Raw genomic sequence first — 16933 nt, 5'->3', positions numbered from 1 at the left:
TCCTATCCTCAGAGGTTAAAGAGAACAATTTTTCTCCTCTTCCTTGTAACAATATTTTATGTACTTGACAACTGTTATCATGTCCCCCCTCAGTCTTCTCTTCTCCAGACTAAACAAACCCAATTTTTTCAATCTTCCCTCATGGGTCACGTTTTCTAGACCTTTAATCATTTTTGTTACTCTTCTCTGGACTTTCTCCAATTTGTCCACATCTTTCTTGAAATGTGGTGCCCAGAACTGGACACAGTACTCTAGTTGAGGCCTAATCAGCATGGAGTGGAACGGAAGAATTACTTCTTGTGTCTTGCTTGCAACACTCCTGCTAATAAATCCCAGAATGATGTTTGCTTTTTTTGCAACAGCGTTACACTATTGACTCATATTTAACTTGAAATCCACTATAACTCCCAGATCTCTTTCTGCAGTACTCCTTCCCATTTTGTATGTGTGCAACTTGTTGTTCCTTCCTAAGTGGAGTGCTTTGCATTTGTCCTTATTGAATTTCATCCTATTTACTTCAGACCATTTCTCCAGTTTGTCCAGATCATTTTGAATTTTAATTCTATCCTCCAAAGCACTTGCAAACCCACCCAACTTGGTATCTTTACAGATGTACTCTCTATGCCACTATCTAAATCATTGATGAAGATATTTAAAAGAACCAGACCCAGAACTGATCCCTGTTGGACCCCACTTAATATGCCCTTCCAGTTTGACTATGAACCACTGATAACTATTCTCTGGGAATGGCTTTCCAACAGTTATGCACCCACCTTATAGTAGCTCCATCTAGGTTGTATTTCCCTAGTTTGTTTATGAGAAGGTCATGTGAGACAGCATCAAAAGCCTTACTAAAGTCAAGATATACCACACCTATCACTTTCCCCCTATCCACAAGGCTTGTTACCCTGTCAAAGAAAGCTATTAAGTTGGGGTCTTTGGGGAGCTGTATAGTCACATGCATGGTGGTGACTTCTTGTCCTGGGTTCCACCTGCTAATCCACATTAGAAGACACCTAAAATATGTTAAGTGCTTTCCCAATTGATTTTCTTTGGAAAGCCATGGAGATGTTAATTGATCCCAAATGTGAGAGTGGTGGTCTCTTCAATTGCAAATAGACAGGAAAGTGAGAGATTTTTTCTATTAAGATGTTGTCCATGCTATGAAAAATGTGGGAACTCCTGTTATGCATAATATACTTTTTCTCCCCGCCTACCCCCCATTTTTTCATTACTAGGGAAATTTAGAAGAGAACAAGATGCTTGGTTTTAAGAGTTCTTCACTCTTGCTCCTTTATTCCTCCACAGCAACCAGTTGTAATAGACTATGACATATTAAGGAATAAGAACAAAATCAGATGGACCTAAAATCAAGCATCCTGTTTCATGTGCATGTCCCTATTAATTAAAAAGGGGGAAAGATGATACATAACCAGAAATGTCCTTAATGGATTTACATAAATTATCTGCAGTTTTTTAAAAGACCTTGAATTACAGATTTCTTAGCCAATCCTGTTCTGTTTTTGCCACAATAGCTTCATTTATGGATAGGCAATATGGGTCAAACACATTTCTTGTTGTAACTCTGTTGAAGTTAATGGAGTTACACACATAACCAGTGTAGCTGGGTGTCATACAAGATACCAGTTTGCAGTAACCTTGGAGGTCTTGCTTTCTGGTCTGGTGAAAGCTGCAGCAGACATACTATAGAAGTGATTTCTTGGCATGAGAAAATTTGCTGTACTGTTCATTAGTTTTATTGAGTTTTATTTAATAGGATGCTTACCTGGGAATCTACTTACTGAGGTAAATGCTAGTAGCAGTCAATATCAATGAAACTGCAAATAACGTCTAATAAATTATACTGTGTAGAATATAAATGGAAAATTAAAAATCTCTGAATATGGGAACTGTTTCTTTCACCATGGCCCCCTGACAAACTGAAAGTAATTTTGAAATAATAGTTAATTTAGACTTTTGAATCTCAGGTGACACCCAGAATTATTCAGATAAAAATTATAAGACTTCTCACTCTAAAAAAGAAATTGGTGAATTAGAAAACTATAGGGTCAGCTATAGTTGTGTTCATCCTAATATATCCAGAGCCTTATTTACAGCTTTCATAGAAAAAGGTAGTCAAGGCATGAGATCCTTATTTATGCTTGATTATATTCCATTAAAAAAAATTGAAGTATTTTTGCTCTATTAAAAAGCAATTGAGGAATAAAGATGCGGTGTAAAGTCTGATTATGCTTTGTTTTATTCATCAAAGTTTTGGATTAGTTAGGCAGGGAACACTCATATTTTACCACACTATGACAATAAAAAGTGAATGAATCATTAGACCGGTAAAGCAGACAGAATCAGAACTAGGGCCCCAGCTGAGCAGAGCACTTAAGCATATTGTAATGTTACGCACATGAGTAGTCCCACTGAGGTCAGTGGGACTTAAACACGTGTTTGGAGCTAAGCACATACATAAGTGCTTTTCCGAATTACTCATGTACTTACAGCTAAGGAAGTACATGAAGTGCTTTGTAGAATCTGGGCCCTTCATACTTTGGGCCTGATTTTGTTGTTACTTATACTAGTGTAAATCAGCAGTAACTTGGTTGATGTCAGTGGAGCTGAAATGGTGTAAATGTTAATATGATAAATTCAATACTGTGCAATCAGAATTGAGTGTGTACCTGTTGTTTCATAAATTTAATTTTTTTGTTTATATTATTTGTCACTGCTTTTGTGAAGTTCTAGAAGATATTGTGCCATATAATATTTTTTCTTTTTCTCTTGTTTGATGTAATTGCTGTTAGCGAAATCTCTTTGGTAGTCCCTGAAACAAAGGAGAATATTAATACGGGAAAGAGAACAACTAACTAATTACTTTAAATGACCCTCTCATGTTTGGGTCCTAGGCAAATTAGTAGTTTTCTCGATTGGAGGAGCTGTTCATTGTATCCACAGGGATAGTGAGCTTACATGTAATCACAGAGGTGAAACTGTGGTTCATGCTGATTTTATATTTAATGGTTGTTTGGTTAAAATGTTGGCTTTGTCTTACTGGGTATACAAATATTGAGAGCCAAATGTGAGGCATCTCTAGATTGATATTATTTAGTCGATATATTCTTCTTGTCTTGAAATAGTCTTCCTTCATTAAAAGATTCTAGAGTTCATATATTGATTTTATAATGTAATTATTATTAATTTTACACAATGCACCAAACATTCTCTAGAACATCTACTTAATGTAAAAACAGAAGATGTGCAGATCTCCACTGCCATCCATAAAAACAAAAGCCTGAGAATATACATGAGCCTTTTATTCTGCCCTGAAGGCCAACAGATTTAAGATTTCTTGGACCAATGTAGTAAAATCTAGGGTATGGGGCTCTCCAATAAGAACATCCTGCTTCTAATCCCCAGGCATGCAGATCTGAGCAGTACTAGCAAAAGCATGCTACTGGTTTAAGCTTTCGTGATCGAGTACATAGAGAGGGGACATATCCTCAGATATCCAGGACCCAAATCTAGTAGAGCTTTAGAGATCAAAATCATGTTGAATTAAACTTAAAAGAAAATGTGAATTCAGTTCAGACTTTGGAGATTGATTTAATATACTCCTTGAAGCTAGCTCTACTAAGTAACAGTCAGATTCTGCCACCTTGAAACAATGGGAATCCTCACAGAGTAAGGTACTACTTGATGGAAGGATGGCAGAATCTGACCCTAATCGGAAGCTGTATCGTGTTTTCTCGCTGTAGTTCAAAGTAGCATTCAAGGACAACACTATGTAGAGTAAATTTCAAGAATCCAGGAACAACTGGGAATCCAGAAGCACACCCAACCAAGGATCTTACTGACAAGTCATGCATAACCCTTCAGTAATGAGAACAGACACTACCAGTGTGTTTTCTACAGTAAATGAGTTATTTGTGGCCAGTGTATACACTACATTACTCTTAGGACTTCTGTTATTTCTGTGACCCCAATAAGAGTAGGAACTTTGTGAGTCCACAGCAACTAGTTGTTGTTTATTTATAGTAGTCCTGTTTTTGTGCTCCTGTAATCTTTAGATAACTACCATAGATAGAATGACTGACAAAACATTTCAAATTAATAGCAAATTAACAAAAATTTGGAAAAGATGGAGGCCACTTGGCAATCTCTCCCCAGATTTCCTATGCTACTCCCACAGTAATCCATGTAGAGGGAGGGCAAGGTAAAATTCATGCTCACAAAAATAGAAAGAAATAGACATTGTTTTTTAAAAAAGAAAAGTATAACAAAATGTGAAATAGCAAAAGGAATCGAAAGAAGAAAGATGGGTGAGGATAACTGCAACAAACGGAAAAGAGGGTTCTCGGGATGTCACAGAAGCAAACTAAATTACAATAAATAAATAAATAAATAATGCAACATCCCTGGAAAAGGGCTGTCTGTTCTAAATGTCTATTACATACAGTAACTAATTCAGCTCCTGTTGTAATCTTTATAAAAGAAATTTCCAATCATTTGTAAAAAGATTTTGTCTGTATTCTCTCTCTCTTTCTCCAAGTGCCTTCTTTATATGTTAATCTTCTCTTGAAAACTACAGTGAAATAAAAATAAAATTGAGATAATAGTCCAAACAAAAATATGCTATAAAATCATTGGCTTCATCATTTCTGGGTTATCAGCTCTGCCTATTGCTTTTTGTGGGATGAATTTCAAATCCCATAAGACTCTTAGTACATTGGAATGTTCTTGATGATAGAATTCTAAATATTGCCCCAAACCTCTTACAGCCAAATATAGACCCAAATTATCTGACATCTAAGAGTCTAGACTTGTTACATGTATTCATATATGATAAACAAAGATTAATAATGTGTTTTAGTATTAGTTATATTTAGGTACAGTTCATACTTGTGTGCTGTATGAGTAGGATCCCCATTTTACATTTGTGAAAATGTTCCTTGAAAACATACGAATTACAACATAAAATGGGAGAATCTTAAAAATTCCTATAGTTTACAGTATTCAAGAAGTTTACAAACTTTTAGTATTTTATATTTTGTTTTACATTTGCTCCCCACCTCTCTGCACTGTCAATGATTCTTCAGCTTCATTTGCCTGTTTGTCAGATTCTGAAACAAGCATCTTGCTACTTCATTTCATCCTGCCCATCATCCCTGATCTGCCCCATAATGCCATAAGAAATTAGCCAATTGATAATGGGTAGGGAGAGTGGAGGATAGATTACTCTTACTTGGTCCATTTACAACATTAAAAACATTAAAGTATATATATGTCTATAAATACTTTATATATTTGATAGTATCCCCCCCATACACCCTGGGTATATCGCTTCTTTGATTGTAAGCTCATCAGGTCAGGGACCATGTGTGTGTTTGTGCAGCACTTAGAGCAATGGAATCTTGAACCTGATTGGGGATTCTGGATACTGCTTCAATATTAATCATTATTATTAATTTATTTATGGTATTTCCTAGAAGAACTCCAGTCCCATTGAACTAGGCACAGTACAGACAAATACCAAAAAAGACAGTCCTTGTCCCAGAGATCTTACGTCTGAGGTATCAGACAGGATGCGACGGATGAAATAAACAGGGATGAGAATGGGGAGATTCGGAAAATGATAGTGATGAAATTTCACAATTTCTATCCATGAAAATGTGTATTGTAATAAATAGATCACATCTTATTGCCAGACACAATCAGACACAGCTTACTTGGCTTCCAATGTTGGATCCCTCAGGAATGCTATTTCTTTCTCTCCTCCCTTGTGTCCAGTTATTTCTCTTTATCTCACAGTCTTTCTCATATTCCCTTCCACTGTCCCATTTGCAGGCTCCTTTGTCTCCAGGTTTCTCTTTTATGTTTTAGTCTTTCCTTATTTCTTTCCTTCTTGTTTTTGACTAGAACCTTTAGAACCTAGCACTATAGCTCCCCAGTTCAACCTAGGCCTGGTCTGGTCAGGGCATTAGTTAGAGCACCCCAGGGGCTTCCCTAATTTACACCACTAGATAAGATCCCTAAGAGAAGGGACCTTATGCCAGTGGAGAATCATCATAATGGAACTCCGTTCTGCCCATCCCCTGCCAGGCCCCCTGCCTTCCCTGTCACACCCTCTGTGCTGCAATGGGAGGGTGGCTGGAACAAGAACTAGCTTCTCTCCAGCTGCCAGATTTACACCAGCAGGGAGTTCCCCTCCACAAAGGGAATTCTTTTACAGCTGGAAGCCATCCACTTTGTGCCACCTGAGCAGAGCAAAATGAGCATACAGTACTGCAGAATCTGGGCCAATGCCTTTTTCAGCAGTATGGGTATGGCCAACATTGTCTTATCCTTTTGCTCAGTTGGAGATGGAAATCAGCTTGGATTTTAGTAAAATTGAAACAGTGACTGAGCTTAACCTCATGTTTTGATTGTACAGTATGTTGTATTATTTATAATTTAATTGTATGAGAAATATTTTCATAAGGATAAATTATATGTGTAACATAACACTCAAAGCGAGGTGCTTTAAAATTTTCCAGTGTGCAGTATATTGTTGAAAGTTACAAAATGTTGGCTGGATCCAGATTGATACTTTTTTGGATAAGTTTCTCCCATATGCTTTTATTTAAAGTATTTTTTTCTTTTAGGTTAGATTTAGAAAAAGCATGTAAAATGTCTTTTTTGGAATGGGAGTGTTTTACAATTAAAAGATCATAGTGCAAGGAACTCATCATCTTCTAGGAATCGTAGCATATGAAAGAACTGAAATACTAAATCTGAAAAAAAAGCAATGGCAAGTCCCAACACCAGTTAGGAACACTGTCAATCTAAAATATGTCATCGCTAAAGTGATAGACAGAAGCAGCAATCTTATCAAAACAAACATTTTTGGTCTCAAGGACTCTAAGCTCCATCTAATCTCTCCCTGACTTCCCAGTCTTTCTCTGTCTAGTAATAGATGTAAGTGAAAGAGGTAGCTCATATTTTCTTCTGATTAGAAGAAGTTGAATACATTTGTTCAAAAAGGATGAGAAAAACAGAAAAGGAATGGTGTTGAATGTTCTGTGTGTAGAGACTTCTTCATTCTGTTGTTAGAGGGTCTATTTGTCTTTCACGTTTTCAGGATGCTGAACTGTTGGTGGTCTCTAAAGTATCTGTTTTACCTCGGCCATGAAACCCTTGTCCAGTACGGTTGTTGTGCCCTTGCATACTGTTTGGATCAGTTGAAGAATGTATGACAAACACTTCACAGCTACCCTTTCTGAAAGGTGACCCCAAGATAAAGTATATTCTCCCTGGAAATGTTGCCTCCTGTGTCTCCCACTGCCCACACAAGACTATGGTAGCTGAGATGGCCATGGTCAGAGCAAAGAAGGTGAATATACACTACTGTGCTCCAGAACCTTCATCTTAGGCACCAGGATATTTTTGGATGAATGGCTTACTAGTGTATCAGTGCTGATGTTTGCATTTTTCTGTTTTGACATCCCCTGAGCTACTTAGTCTCCAGGGGTGAGAATCCTGCCAAGGTGGTATCTTCAGAGAAAGGAGAATTTCTTGAGCTTTGTAACTGCTTCTTTGAAGATATCACCTCTGCAAAGTTCTCATTCACAAGCACATCTCTCCTCAGAGTCTGGAGGGCAATTTTCAGAGGTGGTGTATATCTTTACAATTTGATGTTTGTATTGTTCTATTTGAGGAAATCATTTCTCAATCAGTTTGTTTTGTGATTGGGTTAGATTTTCTTTGAGGAGCCTTTTCTTTTCGCTTGAGGGCAATTGGAGTCCTTGGTGATGCACAACTACCAACAGAGATGCTGTGGCTTACACCCTGACCCATTATTGTCACACTACGGACCAAATACCTTAGAGCTTTATACCCATCTTGTGCTAGAGAGCACAAGACTCAGCAGTCAGAATCCTGTAAGAATATCTTCAGATTAGCAGAATTACAAGGCAAGTAATTTCCAGTTATGCAGCGTTGGAATCTTGTATTATTTTAACGCTGGGTTAGCAATAGCAAAATCTTCTCTATTGCCATGACCATCTGGATAATTGAGGCTGTGAATTATTCTTGCTTTTAGAGCCCATGTGCACACTCTGTGTGATCTTCAAACATCTTATGTTTGTGCTTGTTTGCTGGTATGATATGCTACCTGTGCCAAATTTGCTTGGACCTTTGCCTTAGAATATAAATACCAGCCAACAAAAATGGAATCTATATAATATTGAAATTGCCTTCTCTTTTTGTGGAAATTGCCTCTTACAAGCCAGACAGACGCATTTATACCACCTGCCTCTTTGCAGCCTCTGACATCTGTTAACGTTTACATGTGTCAGAAAACAATACCTGAACAGTAAAGAGAAAGGATGCATGAAGTTCAAGGGCATTGCATCTGAAAAAAAAAGACAAGTTATGTTGCATTGGTGCCTTGGAAGCTCAAAAAGTCTTCTTGGACTTGTCAAAATATGTGCAATATTGTGACTAGAACACCCCAAATCACAAGGGAATTAAATTAAACCTGTGAAACAATTTACTCTTCCACTGAAAAATGGCAGGTGGCACAGCAATGACTTATGATCTTGCTACCATGCAACAAAGGGGTACATTTTTTTTCACGAGGCAAAGATAATAACAACAACTCTTAGCTAAAATCCTCAAACTTAAGTGCCAAATTATGTTATTATATACCTAAATTGAAACATTCTGGGTTGTGTGCTGCTCACCTCTGCAGTGACTCTGTGAGAGGACGGTGAGGGAGAGAAAGAACAAGAGGTTCTGCTGCTATGTGTCCTCCACCCCCACAGAGGGCTACCATAGTGGCCTGTGGTGAGAGAATTACTTCTCCCTGTACACTATGAAGTTATGCAGAGCACAGCCTGGGATATAGGGTTTGTCTATACAGTGGCAGTTCTGCACACATGTCACCATTTGTTGATGATCTGGAAGAACAGCAAATTAGGAAGTGATTGATCCTTGCCCTGCCAAAGTCAGAAGAAAAACTCCCATTGACTTCAGTAGAACCAGGCAAATGTTTTTATGATGGACAGTATCATTGAATAGGTTTATAAAAATTGATGTTTATATTATTTATTACTGATCTTCTAATCAAGTAACAAAATAGCATGCATTTTAAAAAATCTTGTGTACTCAGAAACAAGTGAGTGGCTGAAGAAAAAAATAAATAGCACGGAGCTCAGGGGCTACAGGCAGACAGTGGAGAAGTACATTTTTGTTATTTGCTACTAAATAATGTACGTCCAATAACAGTAATTCCATCATCACATCTGGTGACATGAACTAATCACAATTCCAACAATGGAATTATTATGAAAAGTTGGGGTTCAACCTTCATTAAAATAAAAAAGGCCTTGCACTAGGTCTGTGAACATACAGACTGTAATTACATAAATTTTATGGTTTCCTTGTTCCAAAATCTCAAAATTATGGTTTTACCAAAATCACCGTATGTACGGTACATACATGCATATTTTTGGTTTGGAATCAGACACATGAAATACATATACCTTTACTCTATAAGTTTGACAAGAAAGTTGTGGCATGACCAAGGGAACCCTTTTTATTTTGACAGTTAAAGTTGATCAGAATTATGACTTACTGAAGAAACAAATTTAATAGGTGACATAATTACTTAGGAAAATATTTCTTTATCAACACCATTTTTTAAAAAAACTACCTCATTTAAGCTGTTTTATAAGAAATGCATTCTGTTTTTGTACTATAGAATGCAGTTTTATCACCACACACACACACGCAGAGCCTGATCTTGCTCCCATTGAAATAAATGGTGAAGCTTCAATTGACCTTACCTACAGCTGGATTAGGCCCATAGTTTGGGAATAGGTAAAAATAAGAGTGTATGGTATAGATGCAAAGCTTTCTCCTACAATTTTTCCATCAATTTTAACTGTTTTTGAGCAAATAAACAACATATATATCTTTCTGAAGTGTTCACACCTTAAGAATTCTGATCTACTGTTAATACATATGTAAATTCCATTAAAATTGATAGGATTTATGTGAAAACTTTGACATAAGAATTGACCCCTACTGACACTTAATTTATATAAAGCTTTTTTTAAACATAATTCAAGCATATTCACGGCAGCCTTTCATAAGTTACTTATAGGGGCCGAGGGGTGAAAAGTGACTGGCAAGAAGCTTATTTTGTACATTAGTCTAACACAAATACTTCCTTAAGTATAAAATGCTTTGATCTTCATAAGCAAATGCCATATGTGTGCAGCTGTGACGCATGCCTTACAACTGCTGGAAGGTTAGAGAAAGGTAGCGTAAGAATTCGATATCTGCATTCAATTTATGCTTTTATATGTAGCAGTTCATAATTTTATGTAATATTTTAGCTGTATGAAAAATATGCACTGGAGTTGAGTGATAACAGATTTCTTTGTGGTTTGACTCAACATTGTTTGGGTGAATACAGAATCCTAAGTATTGCAGTCTGAAAGTAGGGGTTTTAATTAGAGCTGTCTGTGCTTCAAAATACCTGAACTCACATTAAGATTGGCAGATTTCCAGAAATCTGAAGATTATGTGGAGCTAATTTGAGCTAAGCAAGAGTCTTCTGTTTTCCAGTGTATATGGGTATTCAGTTGCATCACTGACTTGCAATACATTAAAAATAAGGAAATAGAACTATGATCAGTCATTTGCTGATGTGTAACAATGTTTATCTGTAAAGATCCAATTTTATCACCCTTATTTTGAGTAGTGCCTTATTCAAAGAGAATTTCCATTGAAAACAATCGGACTACACAGAGTAAAGTTCTACTCAACTTGAGCAAAGGACAGAATCTGCCCCTAAATTGTTTTCTTTGTGAAACGTAAGTGTCTAAAGAATTACATCTTAAGAGTTGGATCCCTCAACTAGATGAATGTGCGTGGACTGTCTTCTTGGGCACAAGGGTTCATCCACATGGATCCAATCACAGGAGGAAGGTCTAAAACAGAGCACATGGCTACTTTCATAAAAAATCTCAAATATGATTTGTTGTCATAATTTAGCAAAGAAAATTTAGTCATTTCAATGAAAATTGTTCTGCAAAAAAGAAAAACAATCCAAGAGAGAACCCCAACAGGATAAGTGTATAAGATAAACAAAGATAAGATGAGAAAAAGCAGTATCACTGTCACAAATGTGACAGAAAATATGTCAGGATTCTTTATATGAATTGAACTAACAAGATTTGTATTATTTCTAAATTTAAAATTCAAAAAGTCTTCTTATTTGCATATATGAATGTGTTAATATGAGGGTGTGTATACATATGAATATATGTGTGTATATATGATTTTAAATTAAATTCAGTAATTTAATTTCAGTGTATTCATTTTATTTTTTCCATCTGATTTTATTTTACTAGCTTCTGCTGGGTATGGTGGGCTCTACAGATGAAACCCTACAGGAAGCAGCAGCTGGTTGCATAGCAAACATCCGCAGATTGGCTCTAGCTACAGAGAAGGCAAAATATGGTTGATACCTCAACAACTTTTACTGGCTCCCATGTTTTACACACTGCAAGACAATTGAATATGTAACTACATGGCCTGCCTAAGTTTGAGAAACATTTATTTAAGGATATTTTTAAAGCCTACTATCTAATTAAAATACATGTGTTTAAAAATGGAAATGTACTTGATAGTGTATTCATTCCATATGCTTTTAAAAAGTTTTTCAGTTATTTTATCATCTAAAAAGTACTTAAAACACATGAAAATAATTGTATGAGTTCCATGTTAACATCATTAACTCTCAAATTTAAGATACGGTTTTGCATTTGATGAAATTGTAATAAATACATTTTTCTTCACTGTGTGTGGCTTACAGTAATTCATGAATGTCTTGAGCAATTCCCTTTCTGCTAAACCTGTCTAATCATCCTGTCATTATGGTTTTGCCTGTTTGATCACTTGCAATCCACAAGAGAGGACTGACTACAGATGCACCAATTTCACATCTGGTATTATATAAGTACTGCAAACAGCTGGAGCTGTAGACATTATTCCAAGATTATCCCAAATTTCCTCTTACTAGCACCAACATCAGACAAGATAATATTTAATTATATAAGTAATAGATAATACATGCGATTAACTCAATAGTTAAAATTCACAGCAGTAAATTAAGAAAAATAAAGATGAGTGAGAATTTTATACTAATATTCTTATATGTATATATTAGAAATATAATCTTTCAGGGATTCACCTTTTAAATTTAGAACAACAATGTTTGAAGCACATTGTTATTTTACATAAAACTATCTTCAGAATTATTGATTTTCCTTTTAGTAATGAAGGTCTTTATTTTAATGTTTTAATGAAATATCATTGGTATTGTAGATTATAGAACAATTGTTGAAACACATTCAGGCAATTAGTTAATTTGTGAGTAGTCCAGGTTTATGCATGTACTGTGCCCAGCAACCTTTGTAAGCAGTAGTATGAGACTGAGACCCTGAATTATAAGAGCGGACAATTCTGTTATACCTGAAAAAAAATCTTAAAATAATTGCATTTACGGTCAAACATTTACTTCTGAATGAATTGTATTACTATACTTTTCAATGGTGATAATTTAAAGTACAGCACATCCTAGTCTAGAAGCTGCAGTGTCTATTAAATTTAATTAATTTCCCCTGTGTCTTGTGATATAAAATTGCAGCTACTGAATGAGGTTGGCTTCTAATGGAGACATTCTTACAAACCCCAACTTTTTCATATTTATTACTTTCTTTCACATGTATCCACAGACTCATTAGCTGTAGCTAGATTGGTGTAATACAATTGTTTCTCATTTTATTAATTAAAAGGAACAATCAACATCCATTGCCTGAAACAAACAAAATTTCTCGCATCTTGAGCTGATTTTAGGTTTTTGAAGACTTCTGTGAGTTTAATTGGTGGACTCGGGTTCAGGCAAGCATTAAGCGTATGCTTACGTCCAGATAGTGCTTAAACAAGTGCTCAACTTTAGACATATAGTCAAGTACTTTCCTGATTTGGGATCTAGAAACTTTAAAATGATATTCTGGTTCATATTTGGCACCACCAAATTTGTCAACAAAATTATACGTGAACTAGAAATTCACTGAAACCCAACAACCCAAACTTACTCCTCTATAGGGAAGACAAGTCTCATACCCTAACCCGGAGATATAATGTGAAGCATCTGTACAGTTACACTACTTTCCCCTCTACAGCCAAAATGAATCTACTAGCAGTTTTGGACCCTACACATCCCCTATGTAGATGGTTTGCATCTGTGGATTTGCATAGTGGAGGATCTACAGTCTGTTCCTCCACCACACATGTAGAACTCTATGGTGCATTGCGGGGCTGGGGGGGGAGGGGGAGGGAAGGGGAATACAGAGTTCCCTCTGCATAAGTCCATGCTCTGCCTTCCCAATGCAGAGGAGTCAGCATTTCCACATCACTCAGAGCAGGGGACAGCATTTGCCCTTTAGTAAGGTATAAGGAGTTTTAATAAAATGTCTGGGGACAGATTCTGAGCTCCATGACAGTGGTTTAAATCTGGAGTAACTCCACTGGTATTAAAAGAGATCAGAATGTGAGTCCGCTAATCAACAATTTTACATACATGTAAACCTTTGTGTGGCATCATGAACTTTCAAATTCTGTTGGTGACTTCTTCTAAACCAATGGCCTTGCTAAGTACTTTTAAATAGATGTGTCTCTATCTTGTTTCTGGTATCACAATGAAGTCTTTATTATACACAGAATATATCTAGCCAATAAATATTTTTTGCAAATATGTTTTAGTAATGTGAGGGGGAGGTTGGGAGAGAATAGTTTGAAACTAATTTAATTTTCTTACTTATGAAAAGTATAACACAAGTGGATATTTTACTGTATAAAGGGAAACAAACCTTTCTGTCAAGAATAGTTGGCCTTGATATGACTTATCTTTTCAGTTTTTAATGTTTTATATAAAATTTTAAAGGGTGTAAAATCTAAATGTAAACTTAATTTTATGAACTAGCTATTTCGAAAATAAATGTAATTCTCATTGTTACAGGGCTTGAACCTGAAGCTCTTACTCACATGAGTAGCCCTTACACATGGGAGTAGTTGCGTTGAAGTTATTCGTTTAAATCACAGTCTTGTGATCCTAGCCTTGAGCTGTATTATTTGTGATGTTTCCTTTAGCATTCCTGTAGCTGTTCTGTTCTATCCAGGGAGAAGATGCCTTTTGAAATGGAGGCAGAACAGCTACATAGTTACAGTAACTGTATTAAAAATACAGCTCTCATTTGTGTAAACCTGCTGGATTCTACATAATTAGTTTAAACAGATTAGAATTGAATTCTGGCTTCTCTGACATGCTGTGCAGTGTAGGCACATACATTTTCAAAGGCTTCCACATCCTTCATTGAACTGAGCAGACAGCACAACAGAGCAGCTCTTTGAAAAGGAACGACACAAAGGTGGTTCTCAAGCACTTTTACTTCCCCCAAGCATGGGGGCATCAAGGGGCCAGAACAGCCCCCAGTGCAAATTAGAGCAGCCACAAGGATTTAGCCTGAGCCAAAGATTTGGCCCCACATGTTGAACATCTCTGATGACCAGACCTTAGTTATCTCTAGCTCTAATCTCTGTACATCACTAAGCACAGGGACAGCAATTCTGTGGGCCATGCAAAGGTCAGGAAGGCACCTTAATCTCTCCCCTAGCAGTCCTCACCCATGTAAGAATCTAGTCCTTTGAAACGTATGTCATATTGATTGACAAATGCAGACTCTTGTCTCGAATTATTAGACAAGAAATGGTTATTTTAATTATAACAACGGAAGGATTGTTAGAAAAATGCCCCTCTCTGTTGCATGCATCTTCTGCTCACCTTGCTCTTGAACTCCCCAGCTTGCTTTTTAATTTTTCAATCCTTTTCTCAGCAGCAGCTTCTAATATCTCTTCCTTGCCTACTATCTATTTACATTTGTTTTCCTGTAAGAGCAGAGACTGTCCTAATGCAGGAACTACCTTTTCAAATATTTGGGGCCAGGTCCTCAGTGTAGATCAGCATAGTGCCACCAAAGTCAGTAAAGCTGTGCCTGATTTACACCAGCAGAAGGTCTAGACTTTTGCTCTTCGTTTTCATTAAAATGGTCCGAAAAATTGAAATTCCAAAAACGGTAAAAAATTAGAAAAAGCATTGTTTCTAATGCAGAAATACTATAGCTGACCAATGAGAATGTAATGAAAGCTGGTGGGGTTGAAGATCACAAGGCTCTGTCATGAGATTTAAATTTGTTGTAGGCCAGCTGATCACTTCTTCTGAAAGCAGTTGATTTGCTTTTTTGTTTCACATGTCATAAGATACCCGAGATGAGCTGCTGACGCTGGGTGTCTGTGACGGGGCAGAGCGGCCCTGCACGGGTACCACAGGGATTAACCCTTCCTTCCTATCAGAGGAAGCCAGGCTCCTGAGGCTCTGCTGGGCATGCTCCAACTGGAGAACAGGTATAAAAGCCCGCAGAGTTGCTCAATCTGGGCTGACCACTGGAGGGGAAGGAGGCAGCTGCCAGCTCCTGAGGTGGGACCGCCTGCACTCCAGGATCCGGAAGCCAGCCAAGCTGGGATGCGCCCCGACCCTCAGACGGAGTATGTCAGCGAAGGGGAACAGACCAGAGGACCCCAACAAAATGGAGGACCCGGAGGTTATGGTAGGAAGTGACCCAGGGGAACTTTAGAGTAAAATAGCGTTAGAGCCGCAAAGAGGCTTGGTGTGTTTCGGGATCCGGTGGCAAGGGAAACTTGCCACTACCAGGGTCCTGGGTCGGGATCCAGTGGAGAGGGCTGGCCCGGGTCCTCCTACCTACCTGTCCTCCCACTCGCCGGTCAGGGGGGTGGCCCAGTATGGGAATCATACAGACTCTGGCTGTTAGGCCGCACTATCCTGCTAATGCGGGGGATTATATGGACTCTGGCCATTAGGTCGCATTGCTCCAACGCTGGGAGCGATTTGTATGGACCCTGGCCATTGGGCCACACTGCCCTGATGTTTGGGGCAAGTTACACGGACTCCGGCTGCTAGGCCGCACTATCCTGCCTGCGAGGAGGGGATATAAGGACTCTGGCCATTATGGCACACTACCTCGACTAAGGGGTGATTGGGTGGAGGGAGGCCATTAGGCCACATCGGGCCACCCACAAAGAGGTGAGCATACGAACTTGGGAGTGGCAAGGTTCCGACACCCCATCCCCCCCGCCCCAAAGGGGCGGTGAGGTGCCAGGCCCCCCACAGTGGCAAAGAAATGAGTCTTTCCAGTAGGTTGAACTATTAAGAATTTCACCTCATAATAAGTTAAGTGGCTGCTCCTCGTACATTTATTTCTACCGAAGTTATCTTTGCCTTATAAACAGAAGCAGAATAACATAAAAGAAAACATGTTACGTGTCTCTCTAATGATGATATTCAACTTTCCATATAGATTGTATGTGTACAGAGTATATTTCTGAATTCATAAGCAAACTCTTCCCCAGCTGTAAGCTGTGGTTTTCATCTTTGTAGCCGTTTAAGCTTTGCCACATACTCCTCAGGCTGCATAAAAACTGTGAGAGGCAATCTTGTGTGGCTCAGCCACACTGAAACAAACTAGTCCTCTGAGTTTCAGTGACACAGTTACCTTTTAGAGGGCCAAAAATCTCTGGTGGTGTAATACCACTGAGGTTAGGGGACCTATGTTAGCAGAAGAAGTGGCCCAAAAGTCTGCATTCTAATGGGAACCATTATGTTATGGTGACTATTAGACTATATGGAGTTTCTCACAAAAAAAAGATAAGGCGTACCCATTGTGCTTTACAACCCTGCTTAAACTGTAACGTGCCACACTTTTCAGTACTTCGCTCTCCCAGCCAGGATGCTGAAACT

At 37.9% G+C, this 16933-nt stretch overlaps 2 protein-coding genes across 4 annotated transcripts in view; one reads left to right on the top strand and one right to left on the bottom strand.

The window, feature by feature from the left end:
• ODAD2 (outer dynein arm docking complex subunit 2) overlaps positions 1-11852 on the top strand; it is a 205434-nt gene extending 193582 nt beyond the window's left edge. For 2 of the 3 annotated variants that reach the window (XM_075125940.1, XM_048837795.2), the window contains one exon: positions 11409-11852. In XM_075125940.1, coding sequence (XP_074982041.1) covers positions 11409-11522 — 114 coding nt within the window. In that variant the 3' untranslated portion in view covers positions 11523-11852. The remainder of the gene's footprint in view (positions 1-11408) is intronic. The other variant, XM_048837794.2, reaches the window with a different exon arrangement.
• Positions 1-16933, bottom strand: part of LOC142071217 (uncharacterized) — a 41688-nt gene that overhangs the window by 5325 nt on the left and 19430 nt on the right. The window lies entirely within an intron of this gene.

This window comes from Caretta caretta, chromosome 2 (genome assembly GCF_965140235.1).
Source record: "Caretta caretta isolate rCarCar2 chromosome 2, rCarCar1.hap1, whole genome shotgun sequence".
NCBI lineage: Eukaryota > Metazoa > Chordata > Testudines > Cheloniidae > Caretta > Caretta caretta.
Note: the sequence above shows the minus strand (reverse complement) of the source record. Positions and strands in the feature narration are given on the sequence as shown.